The 26,643-nt window shown below is 42.1% G+C and overlaps 1 protein-coding gene across 1 annotated transcript in view; it reads left to right on the plus strand.

Annotated features, from left to right (window-relative positions):
* Positions 1-26,643, plus strand: part of RBKS (ribokinase) — a 108,664-nt gene that overhangs the window by 32,440 nt on the left and 49,581 nt on the right. Inside the window, exons 3-5 of the mRNA XM_050948629.1 lie at positions 10,149-10,212; positions 13,033-13,095; positions 23,920-24,084. Coding sequence (XP_050804586.1) covers positions 10,149-10,212; positions 13,033-13,095; positions 23,920-24,084 — 292 coding nt within the window. The remainder of the gene's footprint in view (positions 1-10,148; positions 10,213-13,032; positions 13,096-23,919; positions 24,085-26,643) is intronic.

Raw genomic sequence — 26,643 nt, forward strand, 5'->3', positions numbered from 1 at the left:
TAGTCTCCTCTGTGCACATCATATCATGCATTTCCATCTTAATTGTGTCTTAAAGATTCCAGGTCATATTTTTTCAGCTTACAAGTAAAATTATTATGATGTGCAGAAAAATAATTGTCATGCATTATGAATATAATGGATCCACATAAAGAGCAGCGTGGATAACATAAATTGCTATGGATTTTGTTTTCACTACCGAACACTGACCCTTACCCAGTCAGAATGACATGGCATGTTGCTTTCTGTCTTTTGATCTGTGTATCTCTAGCAGTGGGTGCTGCTATATTATATATATAACAGTAGCATCCATTGTGCTAGACACTGTAGAGGGATATACTAACTGACAATCACAGTCCTGAAGATGAGACAGACAAAGAGTGGGAGAAATTAATAATTTTCTCCATTTTACAGATAGGGAACTGAGGGAGAGTAAGTGGCTTGCCTAAGGTCGTACAGAAAGCCTGTGGCAGAACTGGAAAATATACTAAGGTCTCTTGAGTTCAAGGCCACTACCTTACCCTGAAGCTCATCCTTTCTCTATTGGCCATCACAAAAAAAGTCTGTTTTAACAATATAAATTAAAGCTGTTTGGCGTATGGTGGGGGTGTTCTAAATAGGTCTTAACTGTTTCGCTTTTAGCAGCTATCCTGGGATGATCCTAGCTGATTCCTCTCATTTTGCTTATGTGTCCCAGTTGCATTTGATTTTTTTCTCAAAAAGAGGAAACACTGTATTGCCATTTATATATTCTTTCCTTTTTATAGTTCCTAGCAGTTCAAACATACAAATTGGTCTGTGAGCCCAGCTTAGAAAGAATAGAGTGATCCTGAACCTTTATTTTGTTATAAAAGTGTAGCTGCATCTATAATTCAGCTCAGAATGTGTAATCACCTTTTAAACCATGTTTTTCTACACATTACTAGCTCTGTTATTTTTAGTAGCAAAAACTGGTTGCATTCCCTATGCAAGGAAAAGAGTAAACACTCTCCAAAAAAAGTTAATGACAGAATTTAGCATACGGAACAGATGGAACAAAAGATGTGTCAGCAAAGATATTTTTCAATACAATTAATTTGCAGGTACAGATTGAGTTTGACTCTCAGACTGCTAGAATTTCATCTGTGATGTCGTCAACCCTCCTGATGGCACATGGAAAAATGCTGATAGCAAGCCAGGGAAAGCACATGTTGAAAAATTGTGAATAAGAATGAGTGTGAATTACATCAAACACTGTGTAGCTACAAGCCTAGTAGAAAGGGATATAAATGTAATGATTCTGGAATAAAGAAACAATATTTCAGTACACAGTATCTTTTGCAGTCAATAGACCAAGAAGTGTGTGTTTTTCTATTTATAACATATTCCATCTAGCAGGGTCTGCGCATAGGTAGCGAACATTTAAAAACAATATATTATATTTATTTAAGGTGTGAGATTAAATGTACTCAATTCTAAAATGATCTTGATGCCCTATATTCACATCTCCCTGAGGGCAGAGCTTGAATGAATAGATGAGCCTTACACAGGGCGCTGAAGATAAACAGACATGGATGCTGATGGTCTAGGGTCCTCCACCAAGAACACCTTCCTTTCAGCATCAAGATGTGCAAATCTAGGAGCTGTAAGCAAAAGTTCCCCACCTAATCAATTTTTGTGACAGTTGAGTAGCCAGAGATGCAAGTCTCTAAGATATCCAGAATCTAGACTTTCTAGAGTGAAACCAGCAAGTTGAAGGGAATATGAAGTCAATCCAGCCTTTGGAGAACAGCTATGAAATGCCTCTATGACTAATTAAAGTGTGTAGCTATTGCCTTGTGCACTAGCTGAAGCTTCATAGAAGCCTTCATGGTTACCCCTAGGTACAGGACATTGTAATAACACAATTGTTAGGTCACTAAAACAGGGATAACTTTGATGAGGTCCCTGACCACAGACTCTATTCAGGAATAATCAGTGACCTAGAAATACCCCAAATTGCAAACCTCCTTGAAAACAAAGTGTATGCACCCTCACAAAGCAGAGCAGATGCTTATCCCACTTATTAGCATTAACTTCATCTGACCTGGACTGTCCTCAACCAATTTTCTGCCTTACAAACTGCTATTTAGAGACATTGACTGTCCCTAGTGACATTTTAAGATAAATCTCTTACAGATGTTGTAAATGGAAGTTCCCTTGAAAATATGGCTGTGCAATAGGATGAACAAAAGAAGAGAATCATCTTATGATTTAAATGTGTGTTTAGATTTAGGTTTTGTATAGTGTTTCTTGTATTCACAGTATCTCGCAGAGCTCAGGTACTTACATACCTCACAATAGACAACAAGGCAACCACTTGCTCAGACATAGTTTTGAATATTAGCACTTGTGTCATGGACAGAAAGACCATTGGCTAGGACACTGGGCTTATCTCCCAATTCTTTGCCCAATTCATTGGTCACTACACAGCAACCAGGGTGGGAAGAATGGATCTTCATTTAACAACTTATTTGAAGGATGACTCAAGCAGTCACATTTACTGTTGCATTGCACTATTAGTGTTGCCCAGTTTCTGGTGTGGGACTTTGTTATGCTCATACAAAGCACACTAGCTCTTTTATAGAGGAGAAGGCAAAAATGCCACATTTATTGAATACACACACACACACATAGTCCTGCCAGTTGATGTTTATAGTTACCAGTCTGTTGTAGTCGAGTCCATCTAATGGCCAGTTAGATTGAGCACAAGCGAGGAGCTGGGCTCTTGTCAGTAGTGATCCGATGCTCCGAGGCTTAGCAGCACTGAACCCAGAGTTCCATAGCAAAACACCCCAGCTTTATAGTTGTAAGTTCCCATTTGAGTCCATGCATTTTGCAATGTCATCCTGTAATCATTAGTCCTTAAGTGGTGTTACTTTGGGGGTTTTCTGCTGTTGTTGTTTGATGGTTATTGTTGGGCTTCCCATTGTTATCTCCTATTTGTTGTCTCACCTTCGGGGGTGCCTGCCTCGCCTCTGAGGTCATCAATGCTGCTAACATGTTTGGCATAGAATATAATGGATGTTTTCTGATTGTCTCCTAGTCTTTCCAAGTCTCTCACTTCTTCTTGATCATCTGAACATCTGTGCTGGCTTTCACACCTTATCTTTTCCTGGTGCATGCATTCCTCATTAACACAGTCTCTTACAGAAACCTTCGAAGGTATACAGACAGCAGTATTTTATATTCAGCAGAAAACATTGCAAATCAAGCCTTGCTAAATTTTATAACTAAAACAATTCACATTGGGCCTTCAGACCCTCAACATTTCTCTTACTAACTAAACTTTATAACAGGTCCTAATTGTAATGCATATTGGAAACAGGATCCCAGTGTTTTGTACTGATGCTTGTGTTTTGATTCGTAAACTGAGTGCATTTGATCTGGAACTCCCAGAGGGAAAATAAATATAGAATCTTATGATAACATGTTTACAGACTCACTTTCCAGACTATACACTTAAAAGGTATAAAACCTAAGTTGGCCACTCATACATTCCCAGAACACTGGACATTCCAGTACTTCCAGGAACAGCATGGGCCCAACCCTGCAGGTGTGACCCTGCCCTTGATAGTTTGATGGTGCATGTGAGGTCATGCCACACGGGAAGTACCATCTTTAAGAGCATGCTGCCCGAGTTGGGGTACTAGCATGAATTCCTCTAAGCTTAATTACCTGCTTAGATCTGATAAGCTGCCACCAATCAGGAATTCCAGTGCCTGATACACTCTGGTCCCCCCAAAACCTTCCCTGGGGACCCCAAGACCCAAATTCCTTGAGTCTTACAACACAGGGGAATAAACCATTTCCCTCCCCTTCTCCTCCCCTCCAGGTGTTCCCTCCCTGGGCTCCTGGAGAGGTATACAGATTCAAGCTCCGTGAATCTAAAACAAAGGGATTCCACCCTTCTCCCTCCCTGTTAAGTACAGACTCAGTTCCCTTGAGCCTCAACAAGGGGAAAAATCAGACAGGTCTTAAAAGCAAAACTTTTAATAAAAAGAAAGAAAAAAGGTAAAAGTTATCTCTGCAATTTAGATAGTAAAAGTTACAGGGTCTGTCAGCTTATAGAAACTGGAAAAAAAGCCTCCTCCAGCAGAAATACAATTTAAAATACTTTCAGCCAAATACACATTAGAACTCTACCAGCCAGATACACATTAAATTTCTACCAGCCAGATACACATTTGCAAATAAAGAAAAACAATCAAAAAGACTAAACCGCCTTTCTACCTTTTGTACTTACTAAATTTGAACAGAAGATTAGAGAGCCTGTAGGTACGTGTGGTTATTCTCAGAACCCAGAGAGAACAAAGCCAAACCCAAAAAACACAAACAAAGGCTTCCCTCCACCTAGACTTGAAAGTATCTTGTCTCCTGATTGGTCCCCTGGTCAGGTGTTTGGTTCCCTGTTTGTTAACCCTTTACAGGTAAAAGAGACATTAACCCTTAACTATCTGTTTATGACACCCTGCCTCTGCCAACATGACCTTGTACGCATGGTGTTTGCAAGGTCATGCCATACAGGGGGGTGCCATTTAAAGAGCTGGAGGAGGTAGGTATTGTTCCCCATCTGATACCGGACAAAGTCATATCCATTTTTGTCCCCCTACCAGTGAGAGGCAAACCTCTCAGAAAGGGGACCATCTGGACTGATACCAGACAAGTGGCCTCACTTATAACATCTGATATTTTTGCAGTGGGGGAAATGTAGAGCTAGAAAGGTATTTTAAAACTCAAAATATGGATTGCAGTTAAAGCGAACAATGGAATTGCTATTAATATTTCAGTCTGAAACTGAATAATGGCAAAAAGTTCAGGATAGAAGTATAGTGATGTGTCAATGTCACAATATTTAAGGTTGCATCACTACTTCTGTTTAAAGGTCATCCCATTTCTAAGTCCTCCAAAACTGACATGCTTAGCCAGATTCCTTTGAAATATGGTCTAGTCTGTACTCTCCTGAGACAGAATTAGTGACGCAAATGTGGAGTTGTTTGATCCAAAGGTTCTGGACATATAATTCCTTCCAAAATAGACATTTAAAAAGAAAAGTTTTGAAATGTTTGGTTGGTTGGTTTGGGTTGGGGGTTTGTTGCACAGAGCTAGAAATAAATAAATATTGATGCTGGTCAATATGGTCTCACTCAGTTGTGTTTTCCCCAAGGTAGTGCATGCATGGCACTCACTAAAACTTTGGGGGCCCAAACATTTAAGAAAATGTACAATTTTTTATAGTGTGCATGTGCCAATATAGGGAAACCCACTGGAGGGCTTCCAGTCCTGCCATTTTATAAGCTTTAAAGCTCAACTCTTGTAAGTGCTCTATAATCCAAATGGTTACAAGGATTGCTTTGAAATTTGATGTTCCTCATTGGGGTGCAGGGTAGTATTAGTGTGTCAGACTTGGGGTTATTTAATGTGGGGTTCCTGAGTTACAGCTCTCCCTAACAGAGTTTCCTTCTCCTGCCTTGTACTGTGAAACTGAAAGGTATAGGATGAATCACCGACAGACCTCACTGAGACTAATTTCTATGAACTCACCTTCAATTAACATAACTAAGAATAAATTAATCACAATCCCCCTGCAATGAAGTGGGAATTTTCTGTAATATTTTATGCATGATAACTTACTTGACTAGGGATTGTTACCCAGTGGGTGCGGAAGAGTTAAGATGGTCTTGGGGCAGAGCAGGAGACATGTGGTGCTTGGGTCAAGTAGTTGTCTGGGGTGATATGAATGGGTCATTAAGGGCTCGGTGAAACACTCATATCAATGAAATATCCAGAAAAAATGGGAACCCCAGGGACTGAACAATTGACATCTAGCAACAGGAAACTCCAGCAGGTGAACACGCAAACTCAAAAAGGGGTCCTTCAGGAGGAAGACAAAGGATGGAAAGGTGTCAAATGTTAAGGACTGGCCTTTAGAGAGAGACCGAAGCTTTCATCTGAAACTAACAGACAAAGAGACAGAGCCAAAATGGATTGTACAGCAGCTGAGACAGAGCCTGAGGTTGGCCAGTCTGAACTCTGTCTTCGCCTTTGCTTCTAAGGGCTTCCCAGCGGTGTTTTCTCGTTGACTAATAAAACTCTTCTCTGTTTTGAAAAGGCTGCCTGGTGTCATTACAAATACTTGCTGAGGTGCATTGATCTCTGAAGAGAGTAAAAAGTCTCAGAACAGGACTTTATCTCAGTTGAATTCACTGGGCAGAGCTCATGCTGTGAAACAGGAGTGCTGGAGCTTTGAGGCTCAGCAAAGCCACTCACTACAGCGACAGGAGGCATTCTCCAGTCACTGTAGTTAATCCATCTTCCTGGATAATCTTAACTTCCATTGGCTTAATGCTGTCTATGTCGAGGGTTAGGTTGGCTAACTACATCACTTAGGGGCATAGCTGAGTCCACTTAACTTTAGTGTAGACCTGGCCTCTGTCATGAAGATCTTTAGGCCACATGGCCTGACCCTAAAGAAGACTGGGACACCTTGGGGGTCTGGCAGACAAAGGGGCTCCTCCAAAGGACTGTTTAAAAGCCAGGGCATAACACAGATTGTGTGAATCCGTGACACCTCTTCCTAAGCCCAAAGGAGTTTTGGAGTGAGTGGCTGGGGGTTGCTGCAATTTGAGAATCATGGGTGGCAGTGTTGTTTGTGGGGAATGTAATCAAAGTGTTTGGCAAAGAAAAAGTAGACATGTGAATGCTTCCTGGGAAGAAGAGAGTTTTGGAAGCAGAAGAATGAGGGAATAGCGGAGAGAGAGGTTTGGGACTGTAGTGATAGGAAGGAGGATAATGGTCAGGGGTGGGAGGGTAGGGGAGAGTGTTTCAGGGCTCAGATGAGAAGCATCTACCAGCTCTAGCAGTGCACCCAACCACCTTGTACCCCAACTTTCCTTCATAGACTAATAGATTCCAAGGCCAGAAGGGAACATCGTGATCATATAGCTTGACCTGTATAACACATGCCACAGAACTTCCCCAAAATGATTCATAGAGCATGTCTTTCAGAAAAATGTCCAGTCTTGGTTTAAAAACCCGCAGTGATGGCGAATCAACCATGTCCCCTGGTTAGTTGTTCCAGTGGTTAATCACTCTCACCATTTAAAATGTACACCTCATTTCCAGTCTGAATTTGTCTAGCTTCAATTTCTAGCCATTGGATCATGTTATAGCACTTTCTCTGCTAGTTTGATGAGACCATTATTAAATATTTGTTCCCCATGTTGGTACTTACAGACAGATTGTAATCTGATCACCCCTTAACCTTCTCTTTGTTCAGCTAAATAGATTGAGTTATTTGAGTCTATCACTATAAATTATGTTTTTTAATCCTTTAATCAATCTTGTGACTCTTTTCTGAACCATCTCCAATTTATCAATACTCTTCTTGAATTGTGGACCCCATCACTGGACACAGTATTCCAGCAGTGGTCACAACAGGGCCAAATATAGAGGTAAAATAACCTTTCTTCGCCTTCTCAAGAGTCCACTGTTTACGCATCCAAGGATTGATTTAGCTCTTTTGGCCATAGCACACTGGGAGCTCATGTTTAGCTGATTATGCATCACAATGCCCATATCTTTTTCAGAGCCACTGCTTCCCAGGATAGAGACCCTATAATGTACGTATGGCCTGCATTCTTTTTCCCTGGATGTATACATTTACATTTAGACACATTGAAATGCATATTATTTGCTTGAAGTTGAACCCAGTTTACCAAACAATCCAGATAACTCTGTATCAGCCACCTTGCATCTTCATTATTTACTCTTCACTCCCCAATTTTTATATTATCTGCAAACTTTATCAGTGGTGATTTTATGATTTCTTCCACGTCACTGATAAAAATGTTAAATAGTGTAGAATAAAGAACCAGTCCCTGTGGGACCCCACTAGAAACACACCCTCTTGATGACAATTCCCATTTACAACTGCATTTTATTATCATTTATAATTACATTAACAGGCTTTTAATCCACTTAATGTGTGCCATGTTAATTTTATCTTTCTAGTTTTTTAATCAAAATGCCATGCGGAACCAAGTCAAATGTCTTACAGAAGTCTAAGTATATTACATCAACACTATTAATTTTCTCAACCAAACCTGCAATCTCATTTAAAAGAAAAGAAAAGAAAAAGATATTGAGTTACTTTGACAGCGTGACGGGGCACTAACTTTGGCACCTTTGTCACTTAGGTTGCTGCAGCACAGGAAAGATTACAGGCTTAATTGAAGTCAGTTAGATTCTGTTGGGGATTACTGATGCCTGGGTGGCAGTTGCTGGGCTAATGAGGCAATTGGTTCAGTAACTGGGAGGATATGTTTGGAAGGAACAGGAATTACAGGAGAGCTCAGTGGGTGCACCTTGGAGAGAAAAGAGAACTGTGTGGAAAACCACCTGCTGTAAACTTGTGGTACATTCTGTTATCCTTTGACACTGAAGATTAAATGCAGACATGATGAAAGAGAATCAGTCTGCATGTGTTTTTGGCTAGGACACTGCAGGAACAGTCTAGGCTGCGGTATTCACTGGCTAGGTGAAGGGATGCTCTGTGACAGACAGGATCTATTTTCCATAAACTCATGTTGATTGACATTAATTATATTAGCCTCCTTTAATTCTTTATGTTGAGTCCTATATCATCATCTTCATTATCTTGTCTTGAGATCATAGAATCATAGAAGATTAGGGTTTGAAGAGACCTCAGGATGTCATCTAGTCCAACCCCCTGCTCAAAGCAGGACCAACCCCAACAAAATCAATGTCAGACTGACAGGCCTATAATTACCCTGGTCATCCCATTCACCCTTTTGAATATTGGCACAACATTAGTTTTCTTCCAGTCTTCTGGAACTTCCTTGGTGTTCCAAGACTTATACAAATCAGCATTATGATCCAATGAGCGCCTCACCCAGCTCTTTTAAAACTCTTGGATGCAAGTTATCTGGATCTGCTGATTTTAAGATGTTGAACTTTAGCATATGCTATTTGACATCCTCCTGAGATACTACTGGAATGGAAAGTGTATTATCGTATATTACTACAGCATTTTTATTTTTCATAAATACAGAACAGAAATATTTATTGAACACTTCCACATCTTCTACATTATTAGTGATAATTGTACCGTTTGCATCTAGTAATGGATTGATACCATTATTAGGATTCATTTTGTTCCTAATATACTTAAATGACTCCTTGTTGTCCTTAACATTGCTGACCATAATTTTCTCCTTGTATCCCTTTGCTTCCCTTACCAGTTTTCTACAATTCCTTCTGATTTAAAGCTTATGATTTATATTTATATTTATACTATCAACTTCCCCTTTCTTCCATTTGGTATATATTATTTTTATAGCTGCCTTCCTACACCTCATCCCTTGGTCTGTCCACCCCAAACCATTTGCACCTCCAACTTTGTCAATGCAACCCTAATCTTCCTATACCCACAGCACCGCCAATGCACCCTAATCCCCATGAAACCCTAGCTCTGCCAGTGGACCCCGACCTTCTTGCAGCCCAAAGTTGTGCCAATGCATTTCAACCCCCTCCACCCAACTACTTTGCCAATGCATCCCAACACATACATAAACCCTGCACATATCCACCAATTAACTTATGCTGTGAGTTCTTTGGGGCAAGGACTGTCTTTGTTATTACAGTGGCATTTTAGATGGAATCATGTGGGTAAGACTGAATGGGTTGTAAAAAGGGGTGAAGTATTTGTACATTTCAGCAAGAGTGGACATAGCAGAATAAATGTTTGTAGAAACTGTGCATTTCCTGGTTTTCAGAAGTTTTTTTGCTCAACTCAGCAGTCTGCCAGGGTATGACATGCCACCAAGCAACCATAACTCTTTCTTAATGTAGGTTTTTGCCACTGAATACTCACCTTAGTGTTAGAAGGACGAATGAATTATAATGCCAGTGATGCAAGGTGAGTATGAAAGGTGCATAATTTTTTTTTTTATCTGATGTGCTTTTTATTTTAGAGGTGGGAGAGAGCTGTAAAATGCTATTTAATCAAGTAACTGAGATAAAAGGGCTGTAAAATAAGGTCTAGTGTATGATGGTTGCATTACACCATTTTGTGGACTGTAAAATATTTAATGTTCATACCTTCTTTGCAGGTTGGGAAGGACTCATTTGGCAATGATTATATTGAAAATTTCAAGAGAAATGGGATTTCTACAGGTAAAATTTCAGTTTTAAAAAAATGTGTTAATTTTTTAGATAAAATTTGAAACTAGAGATGGAGAAGGTGAAAGGGTAGATTGGTTAGATTGTCTAATTCACGCATCCATTCTGGTGCAGAATGGTTCTCTGCAGTATATTTGCCATTACTTTGTCCGGTCTGGTTTGAATTGGCCTACGTTAAATCTTTAGGCCAACATTTTTAAAGGTGGCCATTAATTTTGGATGCCCAATTTGAGGCACCTCGAGACTTACATTCAGAGGTTTTGGGAACCTGCAACTCCATTTGAAGTCTATAGGAGCTGCACATGCTTAACATGACTGAAAAATGAGTTTCAGGTAGAGCACCCAAGTATTGACGCATCCAAAATTAGTGTCCACTTTTGAAAATTTTGCCCTTAATTTTTAGCCTAAATGTTCAGTGTTGATTTAGAGCAGTAAATATCAGGATCTAAATCATTGTCAGCGGATGGCAGACTTCAAAGATGGAGAAAATTCTACTCTCGTAAAAGTGACTACAAAGACACTAGTTCCTCCCTAAAGTGTGGTTTGGTTCTACTCTGTAATATGGATTTATATAAATGGAACCTTCTTATTCAGAATCTGTGTGTGTCCTGAGTCATATCTATTCACTTCAGTGATGAAAATAAATTGTTGTTGCCTTTGACTCCTGTTAGCCTTGCAAAGCCAACATAGCTAAGAGAGAGTGAGAGATTTGCATTGTTTTGCTGCTTTCTTCTTGTGTATCAACAATGGCCTGATGCAAAGCATTTTAAAATCAATGGGTGTCTTTCCATTGATTTCAGTGGATGTTGGGTCAGGCCCCAAATGAAAGCAGTAAGGATGCCCAAGTGTCACTGAAGGCATAATTGGACAGACAGGGAGGTTGCACAGGTGTCTTTAGCACTTCAGTTACTAATGATGATGTGTGAGAAGTGAACAATCCAGCTTGATTCTTACATCCCAGTCTAACTTTGCAGGGCTAGCAGTTAAGAAAAATATCTTTTTGCTTGTAAACTGAGTACATTTAATCAATATATTATAATGAAGTAATAACAGTCCAACCCTTGCAGTACACACATGCTCAATAGAAACTCGCTAAAGCATTGCAGCTATTGTCCCCAAAGGTTTCATCTGTATTGAGCATTGTCTACTCTAGCCCAGGGCTGTAAGGAGCTGAGCAGGATCGTCCCTCAAATGTAGCTCTGAGTTGCTAACAACCACTATTTTGACTGAAATTTTCAAAAATAATAATAATCAGCCAGAGGCAATCACCTGGGCATGGAAAATTTCATTCCAAATGGTTAATGTTTGGCAAAGTTATATGTAACTGAAAACTGGGTTTTATAGCAAAAAGTCTTGGGCAACCATAATAACAGGCCATATTACCAGCTCAGCCTATAGTAATTTAATGGAATGGATTAATCCAAAGAGGAAATGTACAGCCTCACCACAAACCCCATCTTCATTAATGTAGGCTGCCGTTCCTTCAAAAATGTAAATCAGAGAATTAAGAGGGGGAAATATGCTGCATTACACCTCTACCCCAATATAACACAACCCGATATAATGCGGGTTCGTATACAATGTGGTAAAGCTCTGACATGCTGCTCTGAGCAGCGTGTTAAGGGTGCCAGGCCAGGGTCAAAGGGTTGGATAAGGGGTAGAGGGCCTCAGGGGCTTCCCCCCCTCCCAGGGTCTAGGAGGCAGGAGTTGTGGGGGTGCAATTATGGGGGCCCCGCAGTCCCAGAGTGGCCCGGGGGATTAGCGGGGGGCCGGGAGCAGCCCGCTCCACTTCCCTTGCCCCAGCCCCAGCTGTGTTGCTGGGGGAGGGGGCTTGAGGGAAGGGATCCCCTCCACACTCACCGGCAGCAGCGGAAGCAGAGTGGCCTGGCCCCAGCCCGCTCCATTTCACCAGCTCCCAGGAATGTGGCTTGGCCAGCGGTGGGAAGCGGAGCACTGTGGCTGGGACCTGGCGGAGTGGAGAGGGCTGGGGCCAGGCCACGTTGCTTCCGCTGCTGCCGGTGAGTGTGGAGGGCATCCCTTCCCTCAAGCCCCCTTCCCCAGCAACACAGCTGGGACTTGGGCAAGGGAAGGGGCATCCTTTCGCCAATCTCCCCACACTCATCGGCAGTGGGAAGCGGAGCAGCCTGGCACCAGCCCACTCCACTCTGCCAGCTCCCAGCCATAGTGCTCTGCTCCCATCACCGGTGAGTGTGGGACCTTTCCCCCACCCCCGCATCCTTCTCAGTGACATGGCTGGGGCCAGGGCAAGGAAAGCAGAGCAGGCTGGGGCCACATCGTCCTGGTTCCTGCTGCAGGTGAGTGGATAGGGGTTGGAGCAGTCAAGGGACAGGGAGCAAGGGGGTTGGGCGGAGGTGGGGTCCTGGTAGTGATTAGGGACAGGGGTCTCTGGAGGGGGCGGTCTAGGAACAAGGAATGGGGGATCCAAAGCAAGTTTGATATAACACAGTCTCAACTATAAAGCAGTGAGATTTTTTGTCTCCCGAGGACCACGTTATATCAGGGTAGAGGTATATTTCAATGCTTTAATTTTCTCCAGCCCAGCATCTGTTGTTTCACTGGATAAAAGTATGCTGTCATTGAAGCAGAGACATAGCTACATTAAAGAGCATTGGACTCACATTTGGTTTTTTGCGGGTGTAAGTTAACACTTCTTTTGTTGTTGTTTAAGCTTCTTTGGCATTGTTACATATGAAATAGTTATTAGCATTTTTAAGCGTTGGAAGTTATCAGAGATTAAACTGCATCACAGGCTATTGTTGAAATAATACAAACAGTAACTTTTCCCTTTCTTAGACTTTGTAGGTCAGACTGAGGATGCTGCTACTGGAGCTGCTTCAATAATTGTTAACAGTGAAGGTATATATTTCACATTCTGAGTGGTCCCCTAGTAAGCAAAGGATCTGCCTTTGTAAGCCGCAAAAGAAACTTTTCTCTGGTCTTTGTTAGTTGTGGGGGGTTTCCCTCATTTACGGACAAATTCTGTCATCCTGACATTTCCATATTTACTCATCCTACCGACTATTAGTGGAGCACAGTGCCACTCAATGTGAGTAAGGGTGGGAGAATCTGACTCTTATCATATCTACATATGAATAGCTATAAATGACTAGCCCACTGATTCATCTAATCTGACACTGGCCAGTACATGCTGCACCAGAGGAAGGAGGGGCGGGATTATATATAAAAAACTTTCCCCCATAATGTACCTAGCAGATTTACAATGGCAAAAAGGTATTCCTTCCTGACCCCAGCACATGATAAATTTATGCCAGGAATTATGAAATAAGATTATCCTTATTATCTTAGTCTGCATAGCTACAGATATTTTGGTTCTCATATTATCCAGTTGTCTTTAAAATCTTGCCATAATATTTGATTCGGTGATCCTTCTGTAGTGCATATGCTCCAAAAGTGGCATTTGACCTACATATTAATTGTCCTTTAATTTAGCATGTACCTTTTCTTTCATATTTTTGGACAGGGTAGAAAAGAGGGAATTGACTATTTTTTATATTGTCTTTCATAGTGACTAATTTAACTTCGGCTGATTTTTTTTTTCTTTTCAAACAAATTTCGCCTCATACTCACTAGCTTGTGAACTCTTTGAAAAAAATTACTAAGGTCTAGATTGAACCTTAACTCAGCCCAGAATAAGGATCAGGATGTGACAACTGCATGCCAGGAGCAGGCCTGTGTGACAGGTTGGATCACAGACACCCCTTTGGGAACTGCCAATTGATGTGCCAAGACTACTTCTGCCCCTGCTTTCCCTGCCAGCCTGGGAATCCAGCACCCTGTCTTGTTGAGCCAGACACACCAGTCTGTTCAAACGCAGACCTAGGGTCTGAATTACATGACCCAAAGCTGCAGACTTAACCTGAAAACATCTTACAGAAGTGTTCTTGTCTTTAACACTCCAATGCCCAACTCCCAATGGGGTCTAAACCCCAAATAAATCTGTTTTACCCTGTTTAAAGCTTATACAGGATAAACTCATAAATTGTTCGCCCTCTATAACACTGATAGAGATGCACAGCTGTTTGCTCCCCCCCATACATACTCTGAGTTAATTAACAAGTAAAAAGTGATTTTATTAAATACAAAAAGTAGGATTTAAGTGGTTCCAAGTAGTAGTGAACAGAATAAAGTGTATTACCAAGTAAAATAAAATAAAACACGCAAATCTAAGCCTAATACAGTAATAACCTCACCAGTTCCAGTAAGCTTCCTTTTACAGACTAGTCTCCTGCTAGTCTGGGTCCAGCAATCACTCACACCCGCTATAGTTACTGTCCTTTGTTCTAGTTTCTTTCAGGTATCCTTGGGGGTGGAGAGGCTCTCTCTTTAGCCAGCTGAAGACAAAATGAAGGGGTCTCCCAGGGGTTTAAATAGACTTTCTTTTCTGGGTGGAGGCCCCCTCCTTTCTCCTATGCAAAGTCTAGCTCCAAGATGGAGTTTTGGAGTCACATGGTCAAATCACATGTCCATGCATGACTGAGTTTCTTACCAGCCAAACCACATTCTTGAGAAAGCCCCGATGTGGATTGACATCTCCCAAGTTCATTGTTGGCTTAAGTGGTTCCTGATTGGGCACTTAATCTGCTGGCCAAATGCTTTACTAAGGGTATGTCTACATCTACAATTTTGCAGCGCTGGTTGTTACAGCTGTATTAGTACAGCTGTATAGGGCCAGTGCTGCAGAGTGGCCACACTTACAGCAACCAGCGCTGCAAGTGGTGTTAGATGTGGCCACACTGCAGCGCTGTTGGGCGGCTTCAAGGGGGGTTTGGGGAACGCGAGAGCAAACCAGGGAAGGAGACCAGCTTCGCCGCGGTTTGCTCTCGCGTTCCCCGAACCATCCTGCAAACCGCAGGGAAGGAGACCTGCTTGCTCGGGGGTTCGGGGAACGCGAGAGCAAACCAGGGAAGGAGACCAGCTTCGCCACGGTTTGCTCTCGCGTTCCCCGAACCACCCTGCAAACCGCAGGGAAGGAGACCTGCTTGCATGGGGGTTCGGGGAACGCGAGAGCAAACCGGGGAAGGAGACCAGCTACGCCGCGGTTTGCTATCGCGTTCCCGGAACCACCCAGCAAACCGCAGGGAAGGAGACCTGCTTGCTCGGGGATTGGGGAACGCGAGAGCAAACCGGGGAAGGAGACCAGTTTGATTACCAGAGGCTTCCTCAGGTATGCTGGGATACCTGCTTATTCCACGGAGGTCAAGAAAAGCGCTGGTAAGTGTCTACACTTGATTACCAGCGCTGGATCCTCTACACCCGAGACAAAACGGGAGTACGGCCAGCGCTGCAAACAGGGAGTTGCAGCGCTGGTGATGCCCTGCAGATGTGTACACCTCCTAAGTTGCAGCGCTGTAACCCCCTCACCAGCGCTGCAACTTTGTGATGTAGACAAGCCCTAAGGCTATCAAGCAAGTAGACAGGCAATCTTCCTAACTTCAAGTACAAAAATGATACATGCATACAAACAGGAGGGATGTATTCAGTAGATCATAATCTTTACATAGATACGTTACATGGCATATGTAGCATAAAACATATTCTAATTATGTCATATTTACATTCATAAGCATAGTCCATAAAGCCCTATGGGTGGCACATCACAGCCTGGAAAGGGAATTGTGACTAGGGCAAGTTGGAAAGGTTAATCTGAGTAATAGTAGGTGCAAATATTAAGTGCATTAGTTAAAGCACATTAACCCCAGTTTGGATACTCACATTCAGAAGTAGTGGCCTTAGTTCCCTTTAGTTCAGTGACTTAAGATAGACATACCAGAGTCACAATTCCTTCCCTGATGTTTCTCCATGACCCTCCCCCTCTCCCATTCTGGCAGAGTAAGTTTGGGAAGTAAATTACTGAAGCTCTTGAGAGTGCAGTTTTCATCCCTCACATACCTGACCAGCTACTTTGGTCAGTGACTGGGGGAAGAGGACAGAGCCATGGCATCGCCCTCTCCAGGCCCCTCTCATTCTCCTCCCTGCCAACTTCCCATGGGAGGAATATCCAAGAAATATTGTCTATGCTCTACACTGGACCCAAGGTTCAGGTTGGCTGAGTAAGGGACGGAGTCTTACTTCCCCTTTTAGTCCTCTGCTGGGCAGAGTAAGAGTAAGAAAGAGCATGATTTAACCTTGAAACAGTAGTGAGTGACTTGTTGGGTTTTCAAGAACTCTATGATCTGTTCTGAGAGATAACAGACAAAAACTTGTGGATTAAAAACTTTTGAAGCACTAAGAAACAGAGCCATGATGATTGTCCACTACTCTGAAGTTTATGGTGGATTTTCCTAGAAACTGATATTGGTATGAAAGTTCATTAGAAGTTTTGTGATGTGGAGGATGAACTGAACAATGCATTGTGGCACATAGGTTATTTCTGTCAAAAATGGACAGTTCCTAAATTAAGTTACCAAATCTAAAACTGGCTTCAGATTTCACATAGAAGTGGCTGCTAGAGCAAAGCGGGTCAGGACTGTGCTGTAAAGCAAACAGATATGCGGAACTGGTAGAGGTAATGGTTGTTACTTCTACTTAAAACCGTCTGGGGCCAAAATTGAGTAGATTACAATAAAATAGCAGTACTTTTGTTCTGTGCTGTTACAAGAGAGACTATTTTATTTGAAGAAGCCTGGCAGATTTGACCTATCAAGTTGTACAGTACTCATCTAAGGGTTTGTCTACCCATGCAAGTTGTACTGCTATAGCAATGCTGGTATAGTTTAAGCAGTACGACTCACTCATGTTAATATGGTTATGTCAGTATAAAAGAGCTTATATCAGTCTGTCTTATTCCTATAAGGGAAGGGTTATAGTTCTTTGAAGAGTCTGCATTATTCTGTTAAGATAATTCAGGACAAAGAAAAGAGACAAATGCTAAATTTCATAAAGGACTCTGCTATAATTAATTTTAACTCATAAACTAATTAACAGAATCACTTGTAAATTCTCAGAAAATTCTATAGGCAGAGTGAGTGCTGTAAGTTTGGGGAGAAAGCACAGTATTTTTTCACACAAAACAAGGAGGTCGAGTCTCTGCTTTAAGAGCAAAATGGAACTCAGTATATGGAGTCACAAACAACATTTCCATTATGTGGTCCTGTGAAATCCACAATTCAGATGCATTGCAAAGTTTTGCTTTTGTGGCAGCCTTAGAAATCTGTGTTTTCTGGAAATTTTCACTGCTTCCAGATAGGTGCTTACTAAACGTAAACTCCAGCTTCCCAAGTGGGCTTGTCAACCAAGACCTTGCAGATGGTGGCATTTCCCCACTCCTCGCAAAGCAAAGAACTGTAACATGCCTCCAACAGTTTTTCTGAACATTTTCCCTCTTCAGAGGTATAGTCCCACTTTCCACTTCCACTTGTTGCTGCATCCCCTTTTCACCTCCTTCCCCCCACCACTTTTACCACTCTTACAGCACCCTGTCTCCTGACAATGTATTACTGGTTTATAGGATCTCTGTAAAATTATTATGCAGATTGTTTCTGTTTTGTTTATATAAATAAAGAAGCAGTTACAAGGCAATCTCTATATAGGAAAGAAACTTCCTTTATGGGTAGGTTATTCCATATTATCCCCTTCACAGTTTTGGCACCTTCCTCTTCCTGTGATATATCTAGCACTGGCCATTGCTAGAGACAATACTGGACTAGATGAACCACTAGTCTGATCCAGTCTGGCAATTCCTTCTTGCATAGAAAAAGCCTAGAGAAGGAACAGCAAGGACTGTGGCAGGCAATGATCAAAGTGCATTAGCAAAACAAAGTGAGGGCACAGGACTGGAATAGCAGGGACTGTTGCAGGTTAGAAGTAAGGTGCACTGGCAGAACAATGTGTGGAAAAGCAAGCCTAAATTAATGTTGACTGTAGGTATTGCTATTATTCAGTCATTTCATGAACACTGAATTCTCACACTTTTTATAAAGCGTGGGCACACTTCAATATCAAAGCAGTACGTGTACATGTACCTACAGAAAGCTTTTCAAAATACACATTTAGAAGTGACTAGCAAAACAAGGCAAAAAACGTGGAGAACATGAATGTCAATGTGACTGAAATATCCTTTGCATAAAGTAAAACACATGTTTTGGTCCTGCGGGCTAAGAAGAAACTGGTACCTGGATGTAGCATCTTATTTTAATATACTGGGAAAATGGGGCTTTTTAATGTGTTCAGCAAGTGACTGTAGAGAAACTACATCACCGTGGACACACCCAAAATTTGTCCTTATGCTCCTGAACTCTGTGATTTGTCAAGCAACTATTTCTCATAATATTCGTTTGTAGTCACAGACATTATCATTTTTTTCCTATGAAATACTGTGCAGGAGCTCTGCAGCTCTTACTGCAGTTGTACTGATAGGTTGAGAGACTGCTAAGATGTAGCAGAGTTTGTCGGCCGCAGTGCAGACTATGGGAGTGTGAATTGCAGCACACGGTAAAGCGTTGCACTGTAACTGCCCTGCATAGACCCTGCTAATGTGAACTAAAAGGAACCTAGTTTACATTAAGGTAGTCTCATTAGTCCCTTTTAGTTCACACTAGCAGGGTCTACATAGGGCAGTTACAGGGCAATACTTTAGTGCATAGTTCAATTCATGCCCTCATAGTCTGCACTGTGGAGCCTTGAAGACAAGCCCTTAAACACCACTGATGGCTTGAGGGCTCTTTCACATGTATTCTAAAGAAAAACTGTGCCCCTGTTGTATTTGGCAGTGTGTTCTGAGCCCTGGTCTACATTATAAAATTACTTTGCCATAACTAGGTCACTTGGGGGTGTGAATAATCCACACCCCTGAACAATGTAGTTATACCTACCTAAGCGGCAGCGTAGACAGACTGTGTTGGTGGGCGAACCTCTCTTGCCGATATAGCTATTGCCTGTCACAGAGGTAGATTAGCTAAACCGATGGGAGACGCTCTCTACCGTCACTTTAGAGCATCTTCATTAAAGAGCCAGAGTGGTGCAGCTGCATTGGTGCAGTTGTGCTGATGCCGCATTTTAAGTGTAGACATGCCTTGGATACTCCTATCATAGGGCATTTGTAGAATGTATTTTAAAATAGCACTTTAAATTCATTTGGCAGTTTTCAGGGTTTGTCTACATAGGGGTATTCAGAAAAATTAATCTGTATTAACTGAAGGTGTAAATTTAAATTGGATTAAACTGCATTAAGACCCAATTTGAATTTTTTTTACTCAAAAATGAAGTGGTCTTAATTCAGTTTAATTTAATTCACTTCCAAAGTGAATTAAGGTCAATTTAATTCTATATATGAGTATCCACACAGTGGTTCTCACCAGGGGTACGCGTACCCTGTGGGTATGCAGAGGTCTTCCGGAGGTACATAAACTCATCTAGATATTTGCCTAATTTTACAACAGGCTTACACAGAAAGCACCAGCCAAGTCAGTACAAACTAAAATTTCATACAGACAGTGACTTATTTATACTGCTCTGTATACTGAAATGTAAACACAATATTTATATTCCAGTTGATTTATTTTATAATTATACTGTACAAATGAGAAAGTAAGCAATTTTTCAGTAATAGTATATGGTGACACTTTTATATTTTTATGTCTGATTTTGTAAGCAAATCATGAGGTCAAACTTGGGGGAACGTAAGACAAATCAGACTCCTGAAAGGGGTACAGTAGTCTAGAAAGGTTGAGAGCCACTGGTCTAAACAATCATTAAAAAAGTTAATTAACCTTTTTGTACTTTTCATTGTCTGTGCTCTTTCTGAAAATCAATTTAAAAAACATCACAAAAAATAGATAATTCAGATTAACCTTCCTGAGTGACTCCATGTAGCCCACAGCCTACTGCTAGTGGCCACCATCTTTCTGATAAGTGATGCCGGCAGGGTTAAAAGCACTGTTGAAAGCAGTATCTATGTACTCAGCATTCATACTGGTTTAAGTATCAGGAGGACTTTTAAAATAAGGACTAAATCCCTATCTGGTCTAAATTTGTTTAGCTCCATCTCTTCAGTGGAGCTATGCTAGTTTACACTGGTTGAGAATGTAGCCCTTGCTATTTTAAATGAAATGCCTAAAACCCTAATCAGCAAACCCTTATTCACATGAGTAGTCCTTAGCCATTTAATTGAAATCAAGATCTACTAGTGTAAGTAAAGGAATTGCAGGATAAACATTGCACAGAAATGTTTTTTTCTTGGCTGCTAGTGTCCATTGCTATTTAATACAGTTTTATTGTCTCTGGTGCTGGGTTCCCACCTGCTTGGTGTCACCAATGTCCTTGTTTAAGCAAATTGGTTGCCATAGTAGTAGACTCAGAAATGCTAACTTTGAATATTTTGAGCCAGATTCTGCTCTCATTTATACTGGTATAAAGTTGAAATAACTTCGTTGTCTTCAGTGGTGTTACTCCAGACAAAATCAGTGTAGATAAAAGCAGAATGTGATCTAGGGTGACCAGATGTCCTGATATTTGGGGCTTTTTCTTATATAGCCACCTATTTCCCCCTATGACCCCCCCACGCCATCCCGATTTTTCACACTTGCTATCTGGTCACCCTAATGTGATCCATTATTTCACTAAATATTGGATTGAGCCAGTACTGTCTGGTACAATGTAGTAATATTGTATTTCTCTAGTAGGACTATTGGTCTAAAGCAAAATGTAAGTCTCTAGCCCTTTATAGTTGCAGAATAAAACCCTTCTGTCTGTGACCCAGTGCAGGGCTGCCTACCTTGAATCTGCAAAAACAGGTTGAAACAAACAGCTACAATTATCTTAATATGCCATTAACTCTAAAGTTAACTATCTTGCTGCTCATTATTTCAGCAGGACCATGCAGGTACTCCAGTGGGTAGAATTTGGGATTGTAAGTAGCATACACTTCAGACGGAGGGCCACCACAATTTTATTCCATCTGACCGCTACAATTCACCATTTTTAGCTTCTCACCATGTAAACTTTCAGAAGGTATGTTGGGCAAAATGGATGCTGTTTGCCTTTGAATATTCCTATAGCAAAATCCAGACGCTTTGGAATGGCATATATTTGTTGGAGAGGTTTCCTGCAACCAAGATGCTCATGCTTATCTGTTGAAAAACAAGGTGTCGACCAAAATGCTGAGGGTTTGCTATTCAAATGTTTTAAACCAAGTCATTGACAGTGGAATTGCTTTGGAAAGCTTGGGATCATTGTTCCATTGTCCTGCTTTCCCTTCAGAGTGTCAGCATGGAGATCTGCTTTCTATGTTCCTTACACAAGGGACTTTGAAGTCTCATTCAAAGGCCATGTCTACATCTAAAGTTTTGCAGCGCTGGTTGTTACAGCTGTATTAGTACAGCTGTATAGGGCCAGCGCTGCAGAGTGGCCACACTTACAGCAACCAGCGCTGCAAGTGGTGTTAGATGTGGCCACACTGCAGCGCTGTTGGGCGGCTTCAAGGGGGGTTCCGGGAACGCGAGAGCAAACCGGGAAAGGAGACCCGCTTCGCCGCGGTTTGCTCTCTCGTTCCCGGAGCCACCCAGCAAACCGCAGGGAAGGAGACCTGCTTGCTCTGGGCTCCGGGAACGAGAGAGCAAACCGGGAAAGGAGACCCGCTTCGCCGCGGTTTGCTCTCTCGTTCCCGGAGCCACCCAGCAAACCGCAGGGAAGGAGACCTGCTTGCTCTGGGCTCCGGGAACGAGAGAGCAAACCGGGAAAGGAGACCCGCTTCGCCGCGGTTTGCTCTCTCGTTCCCGGAGCCACCCAGCAAACCGCAGGGAAGGAGACCTGCTTGCTCTGGGCTCCGGGAACGAGAGAGCAAACCGGGAAAGGAGACCCGCTTCGCCGCGGTTTGCTCTCTCGTTCCCGGAGCCACCCAGCAAACCGCAGGGAAGGAGACCTGCTTGCTCTGGGCTCCGGGAAAGGAGACCCGCTTCGCCGCGGTTTGCTCTCTCGTTCCCGGAGCCACCCAGCAAACCGCAGGGAAGGAGACCTGCTTGCTCTGGGCTCCGGGAAAGGAGACCCGCTTCGCCGCGGTTTGCTCTCTCGTTCCCGGAGCCACCCAGCAAACCGCAGGGAAGGAGACCTGCTTGCTCTGGGCTCCGGGAACGAGAGAGCAAACCGGGCAAGGAGACCCGCTTCGCCGCGGTTTGCTCTCTCGTTCCCGGAGCCACCCAGCAAACCGCAGGGAAGGAGACCTGCTTGCTCTGGGCTCCGGGAAAGGAGACCCGCTTCGCCGCGGTTTGCTCTCTCGTTCCCAGAGCCACCCAGCAAACCGCAGGGAAGGAGACCTGCTTGCTCTGGGCTCCGGGAACGAGAGAGCAAACCGGGAAAGGAGACCAGCTTGATTACCAGAGGCTTCCTCCTTCCACGGAGGTCAAGAAAAGCGCTGGTAAGTGTCTACATTGGATTACCAGCGCTGGATCACCAGCGCTGGATCCTCTACACCCGAGACAAAACGGGAGTACGGCCAGCGCTGCAAACAGGGAGTTGCAGCGCTGGTGGTGCCCTGCAGATGTGTACACCTTCAAAGTTGCAGCGCTGTAACTCCCTCACCAGCGCTGCAACTTTCTGATGTAGACAAGCCCAAAGAAAAAAAAAATGCATTTTTAAAACCTAGCTGTTTAACTCAATCCATTACAAAATCAGTGTCCTTTAGTGATTGGCGGCCCCTAAAGGAATCTTCAGTGGAGGCAAGGAGTAGGAGCTGTAGATCAAGGAGCAACTGGTTTATTGAATTTAATACTTAGTAATTAATAATACATTTTAATTAGCAGGCATCCATGCCTGAAAGTCTCTCAGTATCTTAACAGTATAACTAAAAACAGAACTGCAATCAAATAGAGGCAATATGCTTGTTTTGTTTTGTTTGTTTTTTAATACAATAGCAAGAGCCTAGGGTAATGAACCTCCCCATCCAGTTGTATACATTAAACAAACAATCAGAATAAAAAGGACACCAGAAGGGATTTGAACTATTGCCCTAGTTGTGCTTTACAGCATATCCATTGGAAGAGCCAAAGGTATTGGCTGCCCATCTTTACTCCCTCCACATATTCTGTAAAGAGTTCTTATGAGTCAAATATTAACTATCTGTTTTAAAACTCATGCCATTGGTGGTAGGGCCTGTTTCAGGTTCTCACAATGCTTCAAAACACTGACAATGTGGAGTGTCCCTGATTGCCTCTCCTTGAAATTCACAGGATGCTCGTAATTTTCACAGATTTGATCCAATATGCAGTGATCCTAAACTAAAGGGATGGTTAAAATTCTGAATGCATTTTGGGCATCGTGACTCACTATATCAGTGTGATTACTTCTGCTAAGGTAACATCACAGGAAGGCACAGATGTTTTTAGGGGACACTCAGTACCCTGGTATCTCCAATTTGGTAGTGTAGTGGTTCTTTTTAGTCCAAACAGAACATGAAAATCAAACTTGGGAAAAAAATCTCTATGTGTAAAATCCTCAGAAAATGTCTATACTTCATTGTGTTTGGAGTACAATATAACATCTTTTATGCACAGGTCTTTGTCACTGAAATCTTTGGATGATTAAGTGCACAAGCATGCAGCTTTCCAAGTTTTTTTGAAAAGCGCTTTGAAATCCTCATGTGAAAGGCACTGGAAAAGGGCAAAGAGTTGTTTTATTTACCTTAATTTATTGTAGTATATAGTTTAAAACATGGAATCTTCTCTTCAGGACAGAATGTTATTGTCATAGTCGCAGGAGCCAATTTGCTTTTGGATTCTGAAGACCTGAAGAGGGCTGCTAATGCCATTTGCAAGGCCAAAGTGATCATCTGCCAGCTAGAAATAACACCTGCTATTTCTCTGGAAGCCCTAAAAATGGCATACTCCAATGGAGGTAATTTACCTTAAGTGTTCATCGATTAGGTTACTGCTTTTGCATCTTTGTCTCGTCTCTGCAAAAGTTTTTTTCATGGTTTCTGCAAACCATTTTAATTTCTGTCACACTAGCCTGTAGTACAGATGAAACAGTGACCACAACCTCATGCAACTCTAATAAAACCTAAATTAAATTTTAAAATATCATAATGCATATCATGGCAGACAAACATCTACATAATCTCATTTTGTGTAAACCTCTTTTATCTAGCCTCAAGGCAGGGAGTAGAACCATGGACCTGATTCTGATCTCACACCAGTACAAAACAGGAGTAGTTCAGTTAAAATAAATGGAGCTATGTTTATATAAAATTTATGCACTAAATTCAGAATTAGGCTTATGTCTCTATTCTTCCGGTATAGCACCATTCATATTTGTGGTGCTATATACAAGTATTAAAAATAATAAAATGCCATAAAGTCTCTCTGATTATTTACTGATTGAGCAACAACTCCATGTGTATTCTGTGTATTTGGCATGTTGCCATAGAATGGATAATGTCACAGGCAGGAATTTAAATCTAATTGTTACTGTGCCTTTCAGAATAGATTATTTTGTGACAGTGGATTTCTACACTGAAGAAGCGTATGGATAAAAGCTGTTGTTCTTTTCCTAGAGAATGGAGTTTCAGTGTTGATGTGATGTTTTGTTTTGTTTGTAGCACTTTAAACTACCCAAGTTTATCCACCACAGCATTTAAACAATATTGGGTGAAAGATTAAGCAATGATGGCCATGGCCATTAGGCCATGTGAAATTCAAAATTTTGTTCTCATTTTACCCACTGGGAAACTGAGCCTGAAAGGTTGCAGTAAATGACTTGGCTAAAGTCACGCACAGATCAGTGACAGAGCTGGGATTATGATTCAGGATTTCCTTGCTCCTAGCCCCAGCCTCATGCTTCCAAATCATGATACCTTACATTTAGAACAGCGGTTCTCAAACTGTGGCTCAGGACCTCAAAGTGGGTCACAAGCCCTTTTTAATGGGGCAGCCAGGGCTGGCATTAGACTTGCTGGGGCTTGGGGCGGAAGCTGAAGCCCGAGCCCCACTGCCTGGGGCCAAAGCTGAAGCCCGAGGGCTTCAGCTGTGGGTGACAGGGCTCAGGTTACAGGCCCCCTGCATGGGGCTGAAGCCCTTTGGCTTTGGCCCCTCTGCCCCGGGGGGCGGGGCTCGGGCTTTGCCTTTGGGCCCCTCCACAGGGCAGCAGGGCTCAGGCTTCAGTCCCACCTCCTGTGATCGTGTAGTAATTTTTGTTGTCAGAAAGGGGTCACGGTTCAATGAAGTTTGAGAACACCTGGTTTAGAAGGATTTGAGGATCTCATTCTCCACTGCCTTGTACCTCTTGAGGTCATCTGTACCAGTGCAAAGTGGGTTAAAATGTTATCATATTTAGTGGCATTTTAAACACATTTTTCATATACTTTTCACAGCTTAAACAACTGTGTAAAGTGCAAGATGGAAGAATCTGGCCCTGAATCTTCAGTTGTTTTAAGTGTTTATGGATATCATTAATAGGATTGTGCACATTGGAACAAAAATCCATATAATAGTATCATGAATTCAAAATTATTTTGATGCAAATATGACAAATGAGTTTGTTTGTGACTCCTTTCCACCCCTACATTTGGTTTATCAATCAGAAAACTTTTGTGAGACCAAGTGCTTTCCAAATTGCAGTTTAACACCTCTATTTCGGTAGTCCAACAAGAACCCCCACTGTTTCTTAACTTGGATCCATTTCCATCCATGGAAGCCTATCTTCTCAGCCCATTTTGGTTGCTGCTCTGAGACAACTGTCAAACAACTGCCTAAAAGCCACTAGGGCAGGCGTAGGACATTCTCCCAACAGAAAAACCTCACGTTGTGTGACTGCAAAATATCTTCAAAGGAGTCCTCTGAAATACTCTATTCTCAAAATTTGACCTAACTTAAAATTGTGAAATCTGATGGGGAATGTTTTTCAGGTTTTTAAATCAGTATATTTGGGAAATTAAATAGTGGCTGTTAATTACACATTACCCTCTCAGTGTTGTAGAGCCAGCTAGAAAACTGAGTACAAGTTAACTGCCAAGCACCATTCCAAGTAATGTGCTGACATCATGGATGACAAGTTAAGAAGCCAGAGCCATGCTGCTTGTTCTCCATTAAAAAACAAAACAAAACAAAAGCTCAGAGTAGAAAAAAAAATCTATTTTACCAAATACAAAAGGACAAAACTAGCATGGGAAGAAGTTTTCTCTGAGACCTTGAATTTAAACCTTGACAGTTTTATCATTGTAATTATTTATAATGTTTCTGTCAAAAAGGTTCCTTTGCTTTGAAATAAATATATGCAGACCAGAACCAACATGCATAATTTTATCAATTATACAGCAGCGGCTTTTTAGCATGCCAGTCACCAGCTGTACTGTCATGACAGGATAGGCATGGGGCAATCTGAACAGGCAGTCCCCAAAATTTTTCCTCTTAAATATTTTAACAACGATAAATGCAGGGGTGGGGGAATGTTTCTTTC

Source organism: Gopherus flavomarginatus, chromosome 4, assembly GCF_025201925.1.
Source record: "Gopherus flavomarginatus isolate rGopFla2 chromosome 4, rGopFla2.mat.asm, whole genome shotgun sequence".
Lineage (NCBI taxonomy): Eukaryota > Metazoa > Chordata > Testudines > Testudinidae > Gopherus > Gopherus flavomarginatus.